At 44.1% G+C, this 20,271-nt stretch overlaps 2 protein-coding genes across 8 annotated transcripts in view; one reads left to right on the forward strand and one right to left on the reverse strand.

Moving 5' to 3' along the window:
* KIAA0232 (KIAA0232 ortholog) overlaps window positions 1–12,902 on the forward strand; it is a 54,380-nt gene extending 41,478 nt beyond the window's left edge. For 3 of the 7 annotated variants that reach the window (XM_063130143.1, XM_063130144.1, XM_063130149.1), the window contains exons 7-12: window positions 54–162; window positions 5,136–5,240; window positions 5,538–5,612; window positions 5,974–6,075; window positions 8,982–9,097; window positions 10,254–12,902. In XM_063130143.1, the coding sequence (XP_062986213.1) occupies window positions 54–162; window positions 5,136–5,240; window positions 5,538–5,612; window positions 5,974–6,075; window positions 8,982–9,097; window positions 10,254–10,433 (687 nt within the window). In that variant the 3' untranslated portion in view covers window positions 10,434–12,902. The remainder of the gene's footprint in view (window positions 1–53; window positions 163–5,135; window positions 5,241–5,537; window positions 5,613–5,973; window positions 6,076–8,981; window positions 9,098–10,253) is intronic. The other 4 variants (XM_063130147.1, XM_063130148.1, XM_063130145.1 and 1 more) reach the window with 3 other exon arrangements.
* Window positions 12,903–14,632: 1,730 nt separating this feature from the next.
* On the reverse strand, window positions 14,633–20,016 carry CFAP184 (cilia and flagella associated protein 184). Its single transcript, XM_063129996.1, has 2 exons — window positions 18,865–20,016; window positions 14,633–15,217 (listed from the first exon to the last, which is right to left on the reverse strand). The coding sequence occupies exons 1-2, from the start codon at window positions 20,014–20,016 to the stop codon at window positions 14,672–14,674; spliced, it is 1,698 nt and encodes a 565-aa protein (XP_062986066.1). The 3' UTR covers window positions 14,633–14,671.
* Window positions 20,017–20,271: the final 255 nt, after the last annotated feature.

Consider the following 20,271-nt stretch of genomic DNA (forward strand, 5'->3'; position numbering starts at 1 on the left):
ATGGTGTTGTGTTCCATTTCTTTTAAACTAAAATACAATTATTCTTAAAACAGTTTCCTGTATTGAATAATGATCGTCAGAAGATAAGCTACAATCAAGCAAAGCAGTGTTGGTGGGAGAAAGCTCTTTATACACCGCTCTTTCCTGCATCTCAGTATGAAGGTAGCCGCATCTTTTAACTTCTTTATAAAGGACCAAACCCATGAGTTGAAATAAAAGATGAATGTAGATGAGCATGTACCAAGCTGTATCCACTTAGTAAGCCCGTCACCTTCTGGAAAACCTTCCCATTCATCTGCTCCCTATGCTTTCTGATCCTTCAGTAGTGTAATAAAGTTCTCAGTATTTGATAGGATGATACAGTTGATCAGCTTATGAAGTTGTTACATGCATACCATGGCAAACCATTACATGACTAGTGACAAGCCATATTTAATCTTGGCTGCCATCTGACAAGTAATTATTGTCACTCCAATAGCAAACTGAGGTAGTGAGCGCTGACAAATGGAGCCAAAATGGGGCTACTGAAAAGCAAGAGTGTGCTTGTGGGGAGCTCTGAGGATTGCAGACAAGGGCTTGGCTGTGGCAACCAAGTACAAATCAGCTGTGAAGTCCATCCCTCCAAGATAGCACAACAATATTACATGCATTTATGAACACAAATATCTGGACTTTATCAACCCCAAAACAAGAAGGTTCCCAGAGCAGGCTACAGATATTATAAGACATTATTAATAAGCCTCAGGCTCACAATATATAAAAAAACCTGCCACAAAAGGAAAAGAGGATTTGGTGGGAGGTGGAAGTAAACCCAGGCATGAGTTCTTGGCTACAAAGTTCTCATATTCATATTGGTGTAAAACCTTTATTAGACCAACTCGGAGGTCACCAAAAATGTGCAGGCTTTTGTCTTTTCCAGAAATCTTCGTTGGGCAAGATGTTAGAAAAAGCAGTCTGGGGGTGAGGGAAATCGCAGGGAAAGGGCTGATTTGTTGTTGAACTCATGATGAACTTCGGGCTCAATCCCATGCAGATTTAGACAGGAAAAAAGTCTCCCAGCATCCCCTTGGGAGTTGTAGGACTTTTTTCCTATCTCGACATGCGTAGGATTGTGCCCTTAACATAATTTGGGCTTTAAGTAGGTTGATGAACCCATAAAATCTCTGATACTTTAATTCCATCATTTATTCCACAGCTTTTGACAGTTATTTTCTCTTTCAAATTTTTATGACTATTCATTTTTGCACATGCGCGTGCACGCACACATACACTTATAAATTAAAATATTTCAGCATGCGGTTTTCTTGTACAAACATCAAAATTTTGGGAGATACCTATTTTGGCTAGTAAGATGCCTAGTTTCATTTTGTCTATTGCAAAAATGAAGGTGGAATGACCAGTTTTTCAAGAAGGTCTGGTAGCACCTTAAAGACTAAACATTTTTGTAGCATGACTGCAGTCCTGTGCATATTTATATGGGAGTAACCTCCATTGAACTCACTGGTGCCTGCTTTTGAATGCATGCGTTCAATTTGTAAAACACACTGAGCTTTAACAAAGGATCTTCAGCCAGCTGAAATGCAATTTAATGAGAAATGCAAATCATCTTACAAAAAAGGTTGCTGTTTAAACTGCTAGCTTACAGTAGGAATCTCATCGAAGCAAAGGGAAGAATTATTCGTTGTTTTTATTTAAAGCATTTTTACGCCACTTTTCAGCCAAATAAGCAAAACTTCCCAGCGCAGTATTAATAAGACATTCCCTGCCATTAGACTTATAAGATATGACACAAAAAGAAAAAGGACTGGGAGGGAGGAGGAAAAAAGGAAATCTAGACTACAAAGTTCTTATATCTGTATTGGTGTACATTTTTTAGGCCAATTCAAAGGTCACAAAAGTATGCAAACGTTCAAGTTCTCCATATCTCTTCAACAGGTGGGATGTTGCAAAAAGTAGGTGGTGTGAGTGGGGTGAATAGGAGAGGAAAAAATGCTAAATGGTTGTTGGAAGTCATGGTGTCCACATCATGGCCAGTGCCTTAAGATGAAATGAGGGAGGAGGGTTTGCAGACATTCAAATTGGACTTCATCCAGTGTTGTAATGGTTTCAGGTTTTTATAGGTGTTCCTTCTGGCAGGGAGGATGGAAGTAATCTCCCTGCAGCTGCTCCTTCTCTAACAGATATGTTTATGAGTCCAGGTTGGTCTCTCCCTGTACTATGATGTTCTTCCTGAGCTGCATGGGGTGCAGCCTCCCAGTGGCCCTTGGTTCTCTGAATGATGGATTATGGATTTCACTTGATTCTCTTCCTCACTCCCTCTTTTATTTCTGTTCCTTTATTTTATATTGGTATTTAGTCCCTCACAGGAAAAGAGCCTTCAGTTCTCGCATGACTGGAGACCAAAAGAGATTCAAGTTCCTCCCTCCCTTCCTCCAGTCTTGCTTTTAAGCTGGAATGCTTGCTTCCTCTAATTAATTAGCATAGATAAAATAAGCATTAATCCTACACAGAGTGATAGGCTTTGCAAGCTATCTCTATCTCTACACCTTTTGAGTTTGAGCTAATCTGTCACAAGGAACTTGAAAGTGCTGTTCTTTCATTCACTCGTCAGAGAAAGGAAGACTCTTCACTATAATTACCCTGGTGAGGGAATGGCTGGCTAGAACTGTGAGCAGAAGCACTTCTTTAGGAAGAAAGATATGCCACAACATCTAGTTTAAGTCTCACTCGGTTCCTCTAATAGCTGAGCCAAACAGCAGCTGAGGTGGGAGAGGAGTTAAGGTGCAAACCGGTGGGAAAGGAGGGGGTTAAACCCTCCTTTCCCCTTCAGTTCTCCCAAGTATTGGCACTTTGGGGCTATAATGCATATGGCTGCATTGTAATATGTAGTTTGCTTCTGATCTGCAGCCTATTGAGGAAATGCAGCAAAATTAGACATAACTGGTTTTGTTAGACTTCCTTGTAGTACACAATATCTCATTTTTGTTTCTTAACCCTACATTCATTGTGTATACTCCCTTTCTCTTCAAACATCTGTGTCTTGAGAGATTAACCTTCTGTTTTGGGGGTAGAGCTGTAGGAACAAAGAGCAGAGGAGACCTGAAAAGAGCAGTGAAGTGGCCAGGTTGGCTGATGGCACCAAATTACTTAAGGTTGTTAAAACACAAAGGGCTGTGATGAGCTCCAAAGGGATCTCTCCAAGCTGGGAGAGTCCAAATGGCAGATGCGGTTCAATGTAAGCAAGAGTAAGGTGATACATGTTGGGGCAAAAAAATCCAACTTCAAGTATAACCTTATGGGATCTGAGCTGGCGGTGACCAAACAAGAAAGAGATCTTGGGATTGTGGTGGACAGCTCGATGAAAATGTCCACCCAGTGTGCAGCCACTGTAAAGAAGGAAAACTCCATGTTAGGCATTATGAGAAAAAGAATTGAGAATAAAATGGCCAGTATCGTACTGCCCTTATACAAATCTATGGTACGACCACACTTAGAGTTCTGTGTACAGTTTTGGTTGCCACACCTAAAAAAAAGATAGTATGGAGTTGGAAAAAGTGCAGAAAAGGGCAACTAAAATGATTAAGGGGCTGGAGACCCTATGAAGAAAGGTTACAACAGCTGGGACTGTTTAGCTTGGAAAAGAGGAGGGTAAGGGGAGACATGATAGAGGTGTACAAAATTATGCATGGTGTGGAGAACGTAGATAGGGAGACATTTTTCTCCCTCTCAGAATACCCCCACCATGAAGCTGATTGGTGGGAGATTCAGGACAAATAAAAGAAAGTACTTAACACAGCACATAGTCAAATTATGGAATTCGTTACCATAAGATAATAGTGATGGCTGCCAAATTAGATGGCTTTAAAAGAGGGTTGGATAAATTCCTGGAGGAGTAGGCTATCAATGGCTACCTGATAGTTGTGTGCTATCGCCAGTATCCGAGGCAGTAAGCCTGTGTGCACCAGTGGCTGTGGAACATGAGTGGGAGGGTGCTCTTGCACCGTGTCCTGCTTTGTTGGTCCCTGGTCGACAGCTGGTTGACCACCATGTGAACTAGATGGACCAGCATGGCACTTCTTCGTTTCTTATGTTTTTAACTGTTTCTTAAGGCCCATCATATTTCAAGTCAGAGGATTAATCAAGAGCAACTGAGCCCGTTTTATCAAGTGGTAATCAGTTGTATAGCAAGGTTTTATTAGGATTTTAATACATTTTGTAAACTGCCTTGGTACCATAAGATAAAGGGCAGTAAATAAATGTATTAAATAAGATGAGCTTAACTGTCCCTGGATGGAATTCGCTCCATTACTCCGCAACAGTTTTTAAATATTTGAGGTCTAGTCTTTATTCCTGTGCTAGTACCTTCCTTTCTTTGTGGGCAGGGCTGTGACAGCAAATATACCATTTGGAAAGGTAATAGAGGAAGAAGGACGTTACACAAAGAATGTGAGATAATGCTCAGTGGAACATGCTAACATGCTCTAACTTCCCTTCCACAGTGTTTCCTTTTCTCCCCCCCACCCATTTTCTTTACTGCCCCTTTCCCGTTGGATTGTATTAATTACAGAGAAAACGCTGAGAAACAATGTTTGGAATTAATGCATATGTTTAAGACTGTAAATATAAATAAGGAAATGCAAAATCAGGCCTTTTTTTTTTTTTGCTAATGTCCAAAATGATGATGGCTGTGATGTAAATTAGTTGAAGGAATGTACCCTCCTTCAAACCTAATGGTGCAATTGGATCCTTGGATCCATCCTGCTTAATGGGAAATGATCATACAAAAATCCCTCTGCACCAGTGACCAGGAGAAAAAGCTGGCATAACAATACCATTGCCCCGTTGTTAGATACCACCATGACATCATCACTGCAAGGGTGAAATGGGGCTAGAGGTGAAAATGTGGGGGGGGGGGGAGTGGGCTTTGCTCAGGCAGGGCTTGCAGCTACCCTCTGTACCAGTGTAACGAGTTCAAACATTTGCCACTTGTAGTCAGTTGAGTGTTCCAGATGACTGCATCACTTGCCCATATGCCCATATTATATTGAGAACTTGGCAAAAAAGGTACTTCGTACTAATAGCCAAGGCTAACATCAAATATAGAAAGGGCCGATAGATAACTCTTGCGTTCTCAGACTCCTTACAGGTACTCTGCTTCTGGACTCCAGATACACACAGGTACCAGGAACCTCAACTCCACTGCTGCAACTGGGGATTAAAAGACAAGGCAACCCAGATAGGTAATTAAGGAGGGGGCTATGCACCTGGGAGGGGGGTCCAAATCTCATAAGCACCCCCAAGATGCACAGCACACTCACAGCCATGGAGAGAGGATCTTCTCTGTCACTAGGAATAGACACAAACTGTACTGGCTAGACTCTCCCTTACTTAGTAGATTATAGTAGTGTCTCCCACAACCAAGATGCTGGGCAAGTATGCTTTTTGCAGAAAGGGCCAAATTCCGGTGACATCCTCTTTTTAAGAAAACCAAGCAATCTAGTGCCAGCCAAACACCAATAATATATTATTCCTTGCAGGATCAGACCTAGGACACACTGCAGAAGAAGAGTCACTGAAGAGAGAGTTCCAATGCAACTCCCTAGATTTGATGAGTGAGTATTTTGTCTGGAGCAGCAACTTTATCTCCCCACATGTAGACACCAGGAGGACTAACAGGTAAGTGCATATTTGCTGAGAGAGTGGAGAGACTAGCTGAGGTGCGTGGAATGGAAAAGCTGCTTTCTCACTAATCAGTACTCTTTGACTAGGGCCGTTTCTACACCGTCCCAGGATCATCCTTGTGCATGCAAATGACACACAGGATCACGGGAGCTGGCAGGGACGACCCCTCCATTTTCCTGGGATAATCTTATCCCAGGATAAGGTGGGATAATCCGTAGGTCCCATGGAATGGCTTTATCTGCAACAGAACTTGGGCATCATCTTGTCCATGTTTCTCTTTTCTCTCTACAGGTAACAAGGCAGCCATCCAGCATGCACAGAAGTCAGGATATTCCCCCCCGCACACCGTGCCCTGCAGGCTACCAGAGAGGTCTACACCTTCAGCTGCAACCAGTGAGAAGCCAGCTATTCCTATATGGAGTTGCTACCATTTTGTTCCTACATGTTTTCTAGGTCTTTGAAAGCTGCATGACAGTGAGGGGGCAACTGTACTCCACACAGGAATGTTGTGTTGGGGAAAGCTGCTTTGTCTGTCGTGCAACTTGAAAAGGCGCAGGAATCGTACAAGAATGAAATGTGGCAACCCCCACTCCATGGTCATGGCAGAACCCATTCCGCAACTGATATTGCTCAATAAAATCTATGACTGTTTCACTTTTCTTACTGTGGCTAGCAGGAAAGGAATCTCTTCCTCTTGTTACTTCAGTTGTCTTCGCAGGGCAAATGATGGCAGGAATTATCCACCAGGGTCGAGGCTCTGCATCTTTTCCATGACCTTGCCACTGGGAGCACCAGCAAGAGTTTGGGATACGATCCAAACAACTCCTGCTGACGCTTCTCTCCTCCTTCCCCACTCGCTGCTAGTGTGATAAATGAGGCAGTACTGTTGGCATAAGGTGGAGGTGGGAATAATTAGCTATCCGACCAAATGAATGTAAGAGATTAACTTGTGGGCTGGGTAACATGAAAGATGTTCCTGGGCATGAATGAATGGGGTCGTTTGCCTGAATAAGGCTGCAGGTCCATGCCTTCCAGTCTGTAGCCAGGGACACACCTGGGACCTCTTAGGCACTGAGCCTGTGGTGGTCCACCTAGGGACAGCTCTTCAGGGGACTCCTTCAGTACTGGGCTATATGACTGGGAGCTCTGAGAGCATCTTTTGTCTGCTTCTGTGGGATTAAGATGCTGTGTTTTGGACTGGGAGGCTTGGGTTCTGGTGTCATTGCTTCTCTTTCCAAGCAAACTTGTTTGAGGCAGGCTGCCCAAAGGGTTGGCTCTATGTTGTAGCAGCCACACTTACTATTTCTGGGGAGAGAATTGAACCAACGTCTCCTGTTAATAGTTGCATTAATTTTCCCCACTGAGCTATCGGCCAGGCACTGTGTTGCCTCCTGCAGCAAGCTTTTTTCAATGGCAGAGATCACATAGACTCTAGCACCCAGCATGGTGTGTGCAGTTAGGCACATATGGTCTACATCAGGGGTGGGGGATATACGGCCCTCCAGATGTTGAACTGCAAGTCCTATCAGCCCTAGCTAGTATAGCCATTGGTGAAGGATGATGAGAATTGCAGTACATGAACATCTGGGGAGCAGCAGGCTCCCCACTGATGAGCTACATGGAATCTTTAATGTCTCAGCAGGACTGGAACCCATCTCCTGGGGGCCTGTTGCCCGTGGGTTATGTGTGCAGGCCTCCTCCCCAACCAGTGAGCTTTAGAGTTAGCTGGCGGCTATGACTGGAGTGGCCGTTCTTCCTTCCCTGTTCAGCCCTGGCTTTTCCCTGACACAAGAGTTGCTTGCAAGCTGCTGCATTTAAACTACCAGCGGGCTTGAATTCCTGATCAAGCTTTGGGCTGCAGATAATGGTTTCTCCCTTCCTCTTCACAGAACTATGGGAGACTCTGATAGGGGGATAGTAGGGGCTCTTTCTGGGTGTATATGTGGAAAGAGGTGTAAACTGGGTTCTGTTCCAGCATCATACTATACTGGCCATCAGTACATGTTGATTGTGGCTTTTATATATGAATAATGGGGGAGCACATAAACTCAGACATAGCAAGTTCATAGGATTGTCCTGCCCAAGAGGCTCCTGTTCTACCTATTTATTTAATGTATATTTATATCCTGCTCTTGCTCACAATGAAACCCCAGAGAGATAAATATCAAATTTGTAGATGACACAAAATTGGGTGGGATAGAAGACAGAAACTTCAAAGTGATCTTGATAGGCTGGAACGCTGGGCTGAAAACAACAGAATGAAATTTAATAGAGATAAATGCCAAGTTCTACACCTAGGAAAAAGAAACCAAATGAACAGTTACAAGATGGGGGATACTTGGCTCAGCAATACTACAAATGAGAAGGATCTTGGAATTGTGGTAGATCACAAGCTGAATATGAGCCAACAGTGCGATGTGGCTGCAAAAAAAACAAATGCTATTTTGGGCTGCACTAGAAGTATCGTTTCCAAATCGCATGAGGTACTGGTTCCCCTATTTGGCACTGGTTATCTTGAGTACTGCGTCTAGTTCTGGGCACCACACTTCAAGAAGGATGCAGACAAGCTGGAGCTTGTTCAGAGGAGGGCCACAAGGATGATCAGGGGTCTGGAAACAAAGCCCTATGAAGAAAGACTGAAAGAACTGGGCATGTTTAGCCTGGAGAAGAGAAGGCTGAGGGGAGACATGAGAGCACTCTTCAAATACTTGAAAGGTTGTCACACAGAGGAGGGCCAGGATCTCTTCTCAATCATCCCAGAGTGCAGCACACGGAATAACGGGCTCAAGTTAAAGGAAGCCAGATTCTGGCTGGACATCAGGAAAAGCTTCCTGACTGTTAGAGCAGTACAACAATGGGACCAATGCCCTAGGGAAGTTGTGGGCTCTCCCACACTAGAGGTATTCAAGAGGCAGCTGGACAAGCATCTGTCAGGGATGCTGTAGGGTGGGTTCCTGCATTGAGCAGGGGGTTGGAGTCGAACTTATAGGCCCCTTCCAACTTTATTATTGTATGGTTCTATGATAAGACATAAAGAAATAAGATACACAAAATGTAATGTTTCTAAATCATAATTTTATTCAGTTGTTTGTGACTGATAGTACTGGCTACAGAGACATATGTTTCCTGTGTTTGCTTGTGTTGCAATTCTATTTCCCTTTTGACATTAATTGTCCAAACTAGAGGCTGTTTATTTAACATTTAATAAACAAATTTGCCATTTAATTTAAAAAAAACTTTTGTAATGGCATTCCTGTTTTTCCTTTCCCCTCCCCAATTCTCTGAAACAAAATATAAAGAATGCTGTACAAATGTCAAGAGAGAGAATGGTGTTGGAGAATTCGCAGATATAAAAGAAATGCCACACAGTGAAGAAATGCCACACAGTGAAGAACATCTTCTAGATTTTAATATGGTAAGTTTTTTTAAATTGTTGTGTCATCTGATTCACCATAGCCAGAATGACTGGAATTAAGGTAAAACCTGGAATACAAAATTTGCCTTTCTTCGTTGTAAATGTATTTCATTCATGAATTTGTAGTCTGATGTTGCTTGAATAGGACAGATTAATCTGAAATAAATGTGATTCCTGCAGAATAAAGCCATGTAAATTGGTGATGGGATTGGAGTTGGGTCAAGGAATCAGCCTTTAATCTGAAAGCTTTTTTATAGAGGTATAGTCAGTTTATTTTAAAAGCTGGGATCTAAAGTACTCTCTTGAGGGACTGCTGATCTTCCTTTGCAACCACGGCCCCTCACACCACATTAAATCCTGCTATAGGTCTGAGGAGACCTGGGGGTACAGAGTTAGGGCAAAGAAGGGAAGTTCCATAGTTTGCATGAAACTCTCCTTGGGTCCTGGCCAAGATGTGTAATTGTAATTCAGTAATCCTAAAATTTAATAATGAGTTGGTTCCAGACCTGCCCTTACGTGAACAGGAGTGCCCCTTCAGTTTGTGGAGGGAACTGAGATCCCGTGGAGGCTTTCCGCTGGCGTGACAGGCAGGAAAGTGATTTTTACCAATTCCCAATAATTATTATTATGAATAATAATAATAATTTATTACCCTTTCCCCAGTATCACCTCCCATGCTGTTCAAGAGGATTCTACAATCCTCCAGAACAGCGTGGGAGGTTACACTGGAGACTGTGGGGGGGAGGGGGAATGGAAATCAGAATCTCTACCAGTGCTGGCAGAACTCTACTGAGTGCAAACCTGGATCCAACCCTTTGGAAACTAGGATTATTGATTCAGAAGACATATGAAAGATCTGAGAGCCAGTGTGGTGTAGTGGCTAAAGTGTTGGACTGGGAGTTGGGAGATCCGGGTTAGGGCCAGGCACAGACTCTCAGCCCAACCCACCTCACAGGGTTGTTGTTAAGAGGATAGAAATGGGGAGGAGGAGGATTATGTACACTGCCTTGGGTTCATTGGAGGAAAAAAGGCAAGATATAAATGCAGTAAAAAAAAGTTAATGCATTTTTATTTACTCTGAAAAAGTTAACCTTTTCACTTTTTGCAAAGCTATAATTTTCTATGTTACCATAACTTTTAAAATGCAAACCCGTAGGTTTCTTCTGTGCATGAAGCAAGGTGTGCAGATCTTAGAAGTTCTGGAATAAAATCAAATGGCTTTAGGAAGAAGCTATACTCCAGTGACAGCTCCAGCTCTGAAGGCACAGCATCAGAAGGTGGAAATGGATGGACAGATCCTTGTGAAGAAGAACTTTTCTCTCGAACTCACCTGTAAAAACTGCAGAATAAAAATAGTTGGTGTAAGGAATGGCATGAGATGGGAAATTCTTCCAGAGGGCCTGTAACTCAACAATTAATTGAGTTTCTCCCTTCAGTTAATGGATTCAGAAGTGTATTTATCTTTCTCTTCTTGATATTTTATTTTCAATAGTTGGGATCTTGGTCCCATTGAAGGCTTTTTTTCCTCCCTCCAAACTGTTAGCTCCTTGGCTATTTGGACCTAGAGTAGATTGTGTTGTCAAATCAAGAATGGGTGTGCATGTGATTGTCTTGGTAGTATCACTGCTCATTTGCATCCTAGCTGCAGTTACTTTTATTTTTGACTGTAGCCCTATCAGTATTACGATCTTACTAGCATTGCAGTGTCTACAACTATTCAGAGATTTTATCTTTTGGCACATTTAGGCTTTTAAGATTTGGGAGATAAATACTTAACACTGTAATCTATGAGTGCCTTTCTGAATGTGAGAGGAAAGCATGTATGGCTTGTCCTGTCTTTGAAGATCTTATAACTTTGGAGTAGGAATACTTGGGCTGTGCTTTAGAGACTTTCAGAAACTGTGTTTTCTATTCTAGGATCTCCTAACTCTCATATAAACTAACACAGTTGAAACTATTGTTTGTTACCTTCTTGCTAACTGAAGAAGCTAAGGATTTTTGCAGACATGGGGTAAAGAAATATAGGTTTCTCTCCTCTCCCCCTCTTGTTTTCAGGGCTCAGTATTTCATCTATTTCAGGGCTCAGTGTTGTAAAGTAGGGAATTAAAAACACGTGACACTACGTGACCCCAAGCACCCTTACTTTAATGGTACATACTTATAAGTGTACTTAGGGTTGTATCATTAAACCCCATGGGGAAACTAATGGACAGTACAGTTTGTTACAAGCTGCAAAGGTTTGGTCTGAATGACTGAAACGATCTAAGAGTCAGGGCATGTCTACACCAGCCCTATATCCCAGGATCGTTTCTGTGCATCTAAATGCCACACGGGATCCCGGGAGCAGGGAGGGACGAGCCCTCCAGTTTCCTGGGATAACCCTTAGGTGTAGAAAGGGCCGCAGTGTTCAACACTTTATATGCAGAGGGTTAGTGTATCACTCAAAATAAATCCAGTGGCTCCTACAGTTAGCTACTGTTGTGGCTCTAATTTAGTAAAACTTGTAGCTAACTTCGTGTCCTGAGAGAATGTTAGGAGTAAGTTGTGTGTTGTGGGTGGGAGTGGGGAACATGACTTACATGTGTGATTGCAGTAGTGATTGTTGCTTTATGTGACCTGCTCTTAAAGTTTATTTTAACATAGTCAATGCATCTGTCGAGTTGGAACTGTGCAAGACTATCAACTCCCTGTGCTACTAATGTATTATGCAAATCATAAAGCCAGGAGGAGCAATATTGGTTTATACCATTTCATAGTTTTTAAACAATGATCTATACAATAGCAGCATGTTTAAGACATCAGAAAGTACAGAAAGTTTACTATTGACTTGAAAATGCTAAGCCATTAATTTTGATAGGCAAGAAACTCCTAACAATTATAGTTGTTTGGAATGATAAGCTGAGCTGGCTTTGAAATTTTATTCTGTGCTAGAGAGCTAAACTGAATCTGAGTTTTGTTGCCTTTTCTTAATTGATAGTACATGACTTAAGATCTAGGGTATCAACACCTTGTAAGGTTGCATGTATTCTTTCTGTTGAAACTTTGACTCCATTGGCTTGGTTTGTACTTTCCAGGGAAATGTTATTAATAACTGCTTTTAAGCTACATTATTTTAGCATTCATACAACAAATCTTTACAGTGTTGGTTTCCCCCCCCCCCCTTATTTGAGATTCTGGATAAGTTTTTAAATATTTACTTTCTTCTGGAGCTTCCTTTAAAAAATGTTGTATAGCACATGCACTGAGAATATTGTCTGTCAACATGAAAACAAAAAGAACGAAACTGATAAATCCTAAATTCTAGTGATTAACGTAACTAGAGAGTCATTGTTAGAGTAATGAATGACCAAATGGGAATATTTGTGGGGGGAACCCACACCTTTTTAGCTCAGCTTATTTAGATAGAAATCTCAGTGAGAGGGTGGTTCGTTTCATTATGATTTAATATTTTAACACCTTTGAAAATGTACATGTTACAGGTGTGGGCAATAACAAATAATATTTATTTGTTTTCTAATTGAATGGGATAAAATTCTGAAGCTTTCCAGTGAGAAGGTTGATGTGTGAGTTTGTGGTTTTCCCCCCCCTGCAAGAATAATTTAAAAGTGGAGATGCTGAAATGCACTGTGGTATGAAGCGGCATTGCATATCCATAGCACTGAAGTATCGGTTTTTCATTCCTGGGCTGAATTTGTTTCTACTTTTTTGCTTCAAGTGGTTGTATTGTTCTGATTTCACATACACCAGAGTAACTGAATTTGTTTTTTGTGGAGTTACTTAACACCAAATAAAAGATAAAAGGACAGTTGCATTATTTTGTTTTCTTAAATTAGCACTGGTACAGGTCTGGACCTTCTAGTACACTGCAGTTACATAGCCAAAGACTACGTCCCTCTGCCATTTCATTGGTGAACATCTCACAGAAGCCTATAATATTAATCTTTTGTGTTTGCCATTGCAGTGCTCATGTGTGTTCCCATTCTTGCTTCCTTTCTCTTCCTCATGCGCAGGTCTCTTCCTATCCCATCTCTGTTACCCTAGAGCACACGGTTTGTGTTTGTTCATTCTCTCTCTCCACCCCTATAAGGATGTCTGCAGCCTCTCTGTTTTCCCCTGTTTTTCAATCACCTTTGCTCTCTGTTCTGTTTCTACCTCACCCCTTCGCTTGTCTAGTCTTTGCTGACTTTGGCAACAACAAGGAATTTTGCACTCCCAGGAATTTACGTTTTGAGGAAATTGCAGGCAGAGGTGGGCTATGCAATCTGGCTGGCTGGCTACATCGGGCTGGAAAAATTTGCACCAACATCCTTGCACACTTCTGAATACAAGGAGAGGAAGAGCTCTGCAGGTGTTCTCTCCCCTTTTTGATGGGCTTGAGAAGGCCTCACTGTTCCCATAAAGTCATAAGACAGAGAGAGAGAGCTGCAAGCAATGAGTACCTGAAATTCCTCTAGATAGGTCAAAAGCGCCCCCTTTCTATTGTGGATATCAGCTTTGCTGTACAGGCCTGAAGTAGCCACCTCTCACTTGAAGAGCTGTTTAATACAATTACGTGGCAACAAGTTATTGCATTGGATAGGGAATTGTGTGCAGCCCGCTCATCCTTGGAGCGTGTTTTATAAAATACACTTCAAATGTATGGTGCAAAAGTCTCAAGTGCGGTAATTATGTGCACACATAGCTGTTCATTACACATGCCCCTTAAATCTAGGAGACTATATTGGGCTGGTTCAGACCACTCTGGGGTTTGTAGTTAACATAACCATGGCCAGCTGTGGTTACGCTAAACGGGTCCAGACGACACATTTAACCATTTTGTGGTTAAGTTTTCCTTAACCACAAAGCGGTTAGTGCAGCACCTTAGTCCTCCATTGGGCAGAAATCATAGAGCTCAAAGTATAGAGTGGCCGAAATTGCCGTGGCTGCTTTATACTGCGGGATCCATGCCCATTGGGGGTAGGCTGCGGGGGAGGGGAGGGTTTTTTTAAAAAACAGATTTTATCACAATTTCAAGGGCAATTTTTGGACACAAAGGGGCAAGGCATGAAGGTATTTTATGTATGATGATGCTTGGTGAAACACACCAAAGAAAAGCGGATGGCTCAAAAAGGTGAGGTAAAGCACCTGTAATAATTTTTAAATTATCATTATAATGAAGGTCATTAGCAGTACAATCCTATACATGCACGCGTAGAAGTTAAGGCCCTCTGAATTCAGTGGGGCTTATCTCAAGTAAATGTGTATAAGATGCAGCCCAATAGTTTCAAACAGTTCTTTGGACACAATCCCCTTTAAAATTAATGAAACCAAGCACTTTGTGTACTTAGCTATGAGTTTTGCTTTTCAGAAATGTTTTTAAACCAGTTGAATAAACTGATTTGGTTTCAAGGCATAGGTAACTTCTAACAATTCACAGAATACATATACTGTAGGAACAAACAGCAAATATGTGCTATTTCATAGAATCATAGAATAGCAGAGTTGGAAGGGGCCTACAAGGCCATCGAGTCCAATATTTTATTCACACAAACATGAACACCACTTTGTCCATTTTAACACGTAAACCAAAGTAATTTAGAATGGTAGAAAAGATTTCACCCCTCTGATTTTCTTCTTGACTCCTTTGCAAGTAAGAGAGAGTCCAGCGTGATGACGTTTCAGTAGCTCCAGCCTCTCATTCAGTAACTCAGCAGTAGCCACCTTGTTCTCAAAGTCTCTCAACAACAGTGTATTCCCAAGTAAGCCACACTTCTGGTGGAGTCTCTGATTGTCTATTCGCAACTTATCCCGAGCTTGTTTTGTCTTAGTTAGGATATCTCTCTTTTGGGCCACCAAAGCCTCGACTGCCATTAGCTGAACCTTCTGGCCTTGATTCTGTGCTTCCACAAACTGCAGTTTTTCCTTTACTTGAGTCAAGACTTGAACTGTGTTTGTGATTTTTCTCCGGAGCTTCAGAAGCTCCTCATTGCGCTCTTCAATCTTCTCATTGTATGTCTGGTTCTCTATCTTCAGCTGCTCAAAGTCTATTAAATGCAAACCTTCTGCTAACTCCTCCTGGGCTTTTAGGCTTGCTTCAAGTTTTTGGATCCTGTGTTTCAACTTTATATTTTCTAGACGAACCTAGAACAATAATAACCAAATTGATGTGCTACCAAAATAACTTACTTAAGCAACATTGGTTTGAAGGATTGGAGGAATGGAACCTCTGCAGCCACAGTCCTCTACTGAGAGAGTGTAGTACAGTTGGTTAGGGATGAAACTCCTTCAAATGAAAATGTATACTATGGGAAGTGAAAAGGGTGGGATAGGAAACTTGGGAGCTAAATGGGATTTCCACTGGCAAGGAAGCATGGAAAACAGTGTTGTAGAGCATGAGTAATAAATTGTTTTGTTCTTAAATTGAGCCATCTTTCAGCCAAAACTGATGTTATTCTCCCAAATCTATATGGTTTATCTCCCGTATCCCCTAATGTGTTGGGAAATGGTTGGAATATCCAACCTAAAGATATACAGTGGTGGCCAAAATTGTGAACACTTTTTGAAATGTTCATGTTTTGCAACTTTGCATGCTTATAAAAACGTGTGTCACGAAATTCAAAAGTTTATATATCAATTGAAAAAGAATTTAATGCTGAATTCAATACAAAAAACAATGCAAATATCTGCAGTACAAAAAATGTTATGCTTTAGTCTAAAAACAAACAGGTGTGATTGAGTGAAGAAGCAGATTGGAATTGCAAACTCTACTGGCTAATCACAGTCCTTGTTCTGGGGACCAATCACATGGCAGTAGCTGCGATACATCATGTTTCAAGTTGGGGAAAGTCAGTTTTGCTGTTTGTTCTGTAACAAGCGCAATTGGAGATTGTGTGAATATTTAAAGTATTTCTCAAATTAAAAGTGTACATACGTACATCATAAAAAGAGCAATGGTACGAAAGAAAAGAGTTGATTGGAAACCCAGGAAAAGAAGCAGGATTGTTGTATTACATGAATCAGGTCTTTCAATTGATATATAAACAGTAGAATTTCGTGAAACAAAACATTTTCTATAAGCATGCAAAGTTGCAAAACATGAAAATTTCAAAAAGCGTCCACAATTTTGGCCACAACTGTATGCCTATATTGTTAGATTTACCTATATTGTTAGGTAAAGGCAATCTGAGGTGGGTGGGTGGATAAATGTGTTATTCTTATAGTGGACAGAAGGAGAAAATATTTAGTTATTGCTCAGCTTATTAGGAACACATGAATTGCCTTGCTAGATAAAAGTCCATCTAGATCAAAATAATATAAATATATCTCAAAAGCTTAGCCAATTGCCTGTAGGCCATACACAACCAAGGTGTGATAGTGAAAGATATCCCATTTGTGTCCAGCATATTATATCTCACACCTAGGGATTCCATTTAATTGTCAAGGCTAATGGCTATTAATAGGCAATTGTAGTCTTTGGATTATCCAAAGACACAGATTCCTGCCTTGGGGTCCTCCACACCTGAGGGCAACAGGCTAGTTTAAAGAGTGGCATACTGCTCTATCCTCTAACAGAATGGAATGGCTGGAGAGTACAGGAGGAATAGTTGGGTGGTTGCCACTGCTTGCCCCTCCAACCCCCAGGATTGTCTGAAGCAGTGGTGTCACTTTGCCTAATGGTAGAGCCAGCCTTGGTAAGATGGTCCCCATGGTTGGAGTTTGCTCATCTCCCTGGGAGTTGTGCTGTATGATCACAGGTATTCAACCTACTTCCCCTCTACTGTTTTTCTTTTGGGGGGTGGGGTTGCCTACAAGCTTCCTGAGTGCCTTACAGAAGTATGTCATTAGCTGTCAACTGTATATGGATGACACAGAGGGTATCTGACACAGGTCCTGTAGTGATTGGTTAGTGTCTGGCCATGGTGAAAACTAAAGGCAGATGAGCTGACTGAAGTGGACTCCAGTCCTGATAGAAAGGTAAGTTGCAGATCCTGTGACCTGGATCTTTCTTGTGACCTATAACATCCTTCCTTGATGGAATCCAGCCTCTTCTGTTCACTTAGTTCCATAGTTGTGGTGTTCCTGGATTTTCCAATTGTGTCAGTGGCCCACAGTGCCTTTCACTATTTGAAAACAAACAAACAGTGATGCCCATTTTTGACAGATGAAGACCTGGCAACCTTCTTTCCTGCTTCTATCTCATTGAAGAAATGTGCTTGAAATGGGTCAAGAGGGAAGGGTTGTGAGGTTCCCAGAGGCATCTGATTAGATACTGATCAGATATCTAAATAGATGAATTCATAATCTGATCCAGCAGACTGCTGCTTATGTTATTGGATAAATTTATGAAGGAGAACCTTGTGATCCACTCAGCATAGGGAAAACCTTTCACTCTCCTATGTGTGTGTGTGGGAGTTCTTGTACAAGATGTTGTATGGTACAGAGATTCACCTAGTGCAATCTCCCTTGGATTGATAAGTAAGTGGTGAATTTTGTTGGCATTCAGGAAATGAGGAAATGTTTTGCCTGTGGACAGGTTGGAAAGTGATGGCTGGAATATTATTTATTTATTTATTTTGCCTTGTCTAACATTCTACTGCTTACTCAGTTTAGCAGATGGATGCATCTTTAGGGGAAAGTGTTATGGCTTTAACAGAAGCTGTAGGAATAACCTTATTAAATGCTGCTCCTTAGATCTGAATAATAATAATATCTGTTTCAAATCTACCATTCCTGTTCAGCATGTTTATGTGTAGTGGTAGCCCAACTCCCAAGTATTTCCTGATCCTTTTCAGTCTAGCTTCTAACCTGGTTAAGGAACTGGCCTTGGTCACCCTGATCAGTGATCTAAGTAGGGAGAACAATGGCAGGGCTGCATCCCTGTTGGTTCTCATAAGAACATAAGGGCATGCTGAGCCAAAGGTCCATCTAGTCCAGCTGTCGACAATCCACAAGTAGGACCCAGTGCAACAGCAGCCTCCTACCCATGTTCCCCAGTAACTGGTGTATATAGGCTTACTGCCTCTGATACTTAAGGTAGCACATAGCAATCAGGACCAGCAGCCATTGATAGCCTTCTCCTCCAGCTCTTCTGGGTCTCCTTTCTGGGATGAATTTGGGGGGTGCTGTTCTGTGGCTCTGCTCGTTCCTGAAAGTGGCAGATCTCAGAAACTGGTGCTGTGGGGATTGCTGCTCATGGCCTTTGGTTTACAATATTCCACAGATTTCCGTGTTGTCTCCCTGTCTACTATTTAACACCTGTGTAAACTGCTAGGTGAAGTTACTTGGAGGTTTTGTGTGCAGTGTCATCTATATATAAACTCATCTTTCCAGCTAATCCCAGAAAGGAAGTGGAGGCCTTGGATCAGTTTCTGAGGTTGGTGAAAGTCTAGATGTGAGGAAAAAATGGAAGCTTAATCCAAATAAGATCAACTGTAATAAATGTCCCCAGAGAAGGGAAAGCCTTTGTAAACTGGTAGTGAATTGGCTGTGCCCTGCCCTCAGCCTCTTAATTCGCACAAATACTAATAAAGGCAATTGAGCTGCTGAAGTTTTACGGCCTAGTAAATTTAGTGGGATTACTTGCAAGGCTGGCTTCAACCCTGCCCTGAGCTGGATTAACATTTGTTCTCAGCACTGCGTTTCTAAAGCTCTTATAATGGTTTTAAGGGGGAAAGAAACTGCCAGCAGTTTCATGGGGCCTTTGGGGTTAGTAAGTCTCGATGCCAAGCAGATTAGACTGAGCAACAGAGGGCGATTTAAGACCGCCGCCTCCTCCAGACTGGGCCCACCTCCGTCATCTCCTTCTCCTTGTGCTGCTCCCGTGCTTGGATCTGGTCCACTTCCTTGATCGCAGCCTGCTTGCCTCCCAGCTGCCGGCCCAAGGTGTACACCGCCACTTCCTTCCTGACTGCCAGGCAGGCCTTCCACTCGCGGTCCACCTTGGCCAGCTTCTCCTCGCAGGCCCGCTGGAGGCCGTCGAGCTGCTGCTGGTACCAGGCCCGCTCCTCCACCTGCTGGCTGCGCAGCTCCTGCAGCATGGCGAGGTAGCGGTCGTAGCGCTGCTCCTGGTCCGAGACGCGCTGCTCCAGCTCCGCGCGGCCCCGCTCCTTGCCCTTATTCAGCAGCTCGCCCAGCTTGCCCTGCAGCTTGGTGTTGTAGTGGCGCAGGCGGGCGCGCTCGGCCAGCAGCTGCCGGTACTGCTCCACCAGCTCGGCCCGCTGCCGCTGCTGCTCGGCCAAGCGCTGCTCCCGCTGCTCGGGGGTCTCTTCCTCCGCCTCTCCGCCCTTCTCGCTGTCCGGGCTGAGGCCGGTGGAGAGCGAGGCGCGGCTGGCGCGCTGCTGCTCCAGCTGCCAGAGGCTGCGGCTGATGGTGCGGCCCAGCTCCACGGCCACCTGCAGCGGCGGCGGCTCCTCCAGCTCCCCCTGGCTGAAGGAGACGGTGCTGGGCAGCCCGGCCAGGAGCGTCGCGTTGGAGGGCGCCTCCTCCGGCAAGGTTTCGGGCCTCTCCCCCGCCGGGAGGCCCTCGCCGGCCTCCTCGGGCACCTTGGCCTCGCCTCGCCCGTCGCCCTCCGGCGGCTCCTCCTCCGCGGCTCCCTCGCTCACCGGAGGCTCTTCGGCGCAGTGCTCCGGCGGCTTCTCTTCCACGACGGCCGCCGCCCCCCCCTCTTCGGCGTCCCCTTCGGCCGGCCGGACCTCGAGGGGGGCCGAGGGGGAGCCCTCCACGCCCTTCGCCGCATCCCCGGGCGCCTCCTCCGGCTCCGCGGCGACAGCGGCCTCCGGCTCCGCGGCGGCCTCCGGCTCCGCGGCGGCCTCCGGCTCCGCGGCGGCCTCCGGCTCAGGGGGAAGCGGGGCGGTGGCGGCGGCCTCCAGCTCAGGGGGAAGCGGGGCGGTGGCCTCCGGCTCGGGGGCGGCGGCGGCCTCCCCCTCTCCTTCCCCCTCCATCACCGCTAAATGAGCGACCCACCACTTTCGCGGCCTCCAGCCGGTCCGCTTCCGCTGGTGTCTAGGCAACGAGACTTCAACGGCTCAGCCAATGGGAAGAGAGGAAGCGGACGCGTCTCCGTCGGCGGTTGCGACGGGAGACGCATCCTCGGGCCCGAAGGCGATTGGCCGCCCTCCGCTCGGGGCTCCGCCCACAGACCGCTTCGGCCGCTCATGGGAGGCGCGCCTGCCTCTGTCGCAATATCGGGCGTCAGC

The sequence above is a fragment of the Elgaria multicarinata genome, chromosome 7 (genome assembly GCF_023053635.1).
Source record: "Elgaria multicarinata webbii isolate HBS135686 ecotype San Diego chromosome 7, rElgMul1.1.pri, whole genome shotgun sequence".
NCBI classification, from domain to species: domain Eukaryota; kingdom Metazoa; phylum Chordata; class Lepidosauria; order Squamata; family Anguidae; genus Elgaria; species Elgaria multicarinata.

Coding starts and splice junctions, on each gene's coding strand:
- CFAP184 (XM_063129996.1), bottom strand. CDS start 20,016: ATGGAGGGGGAAGGAGAGGGGGAGGCCGCCGCCGCCCCCGAGCCGGAG. Junction 15,218..18,864: donor AGGAGAAGGAGATGACGGAG/GTGGGCCCAGTC, acceptor TTATTGTTCTAG/GTTCGTCTAGAAAATATAAA.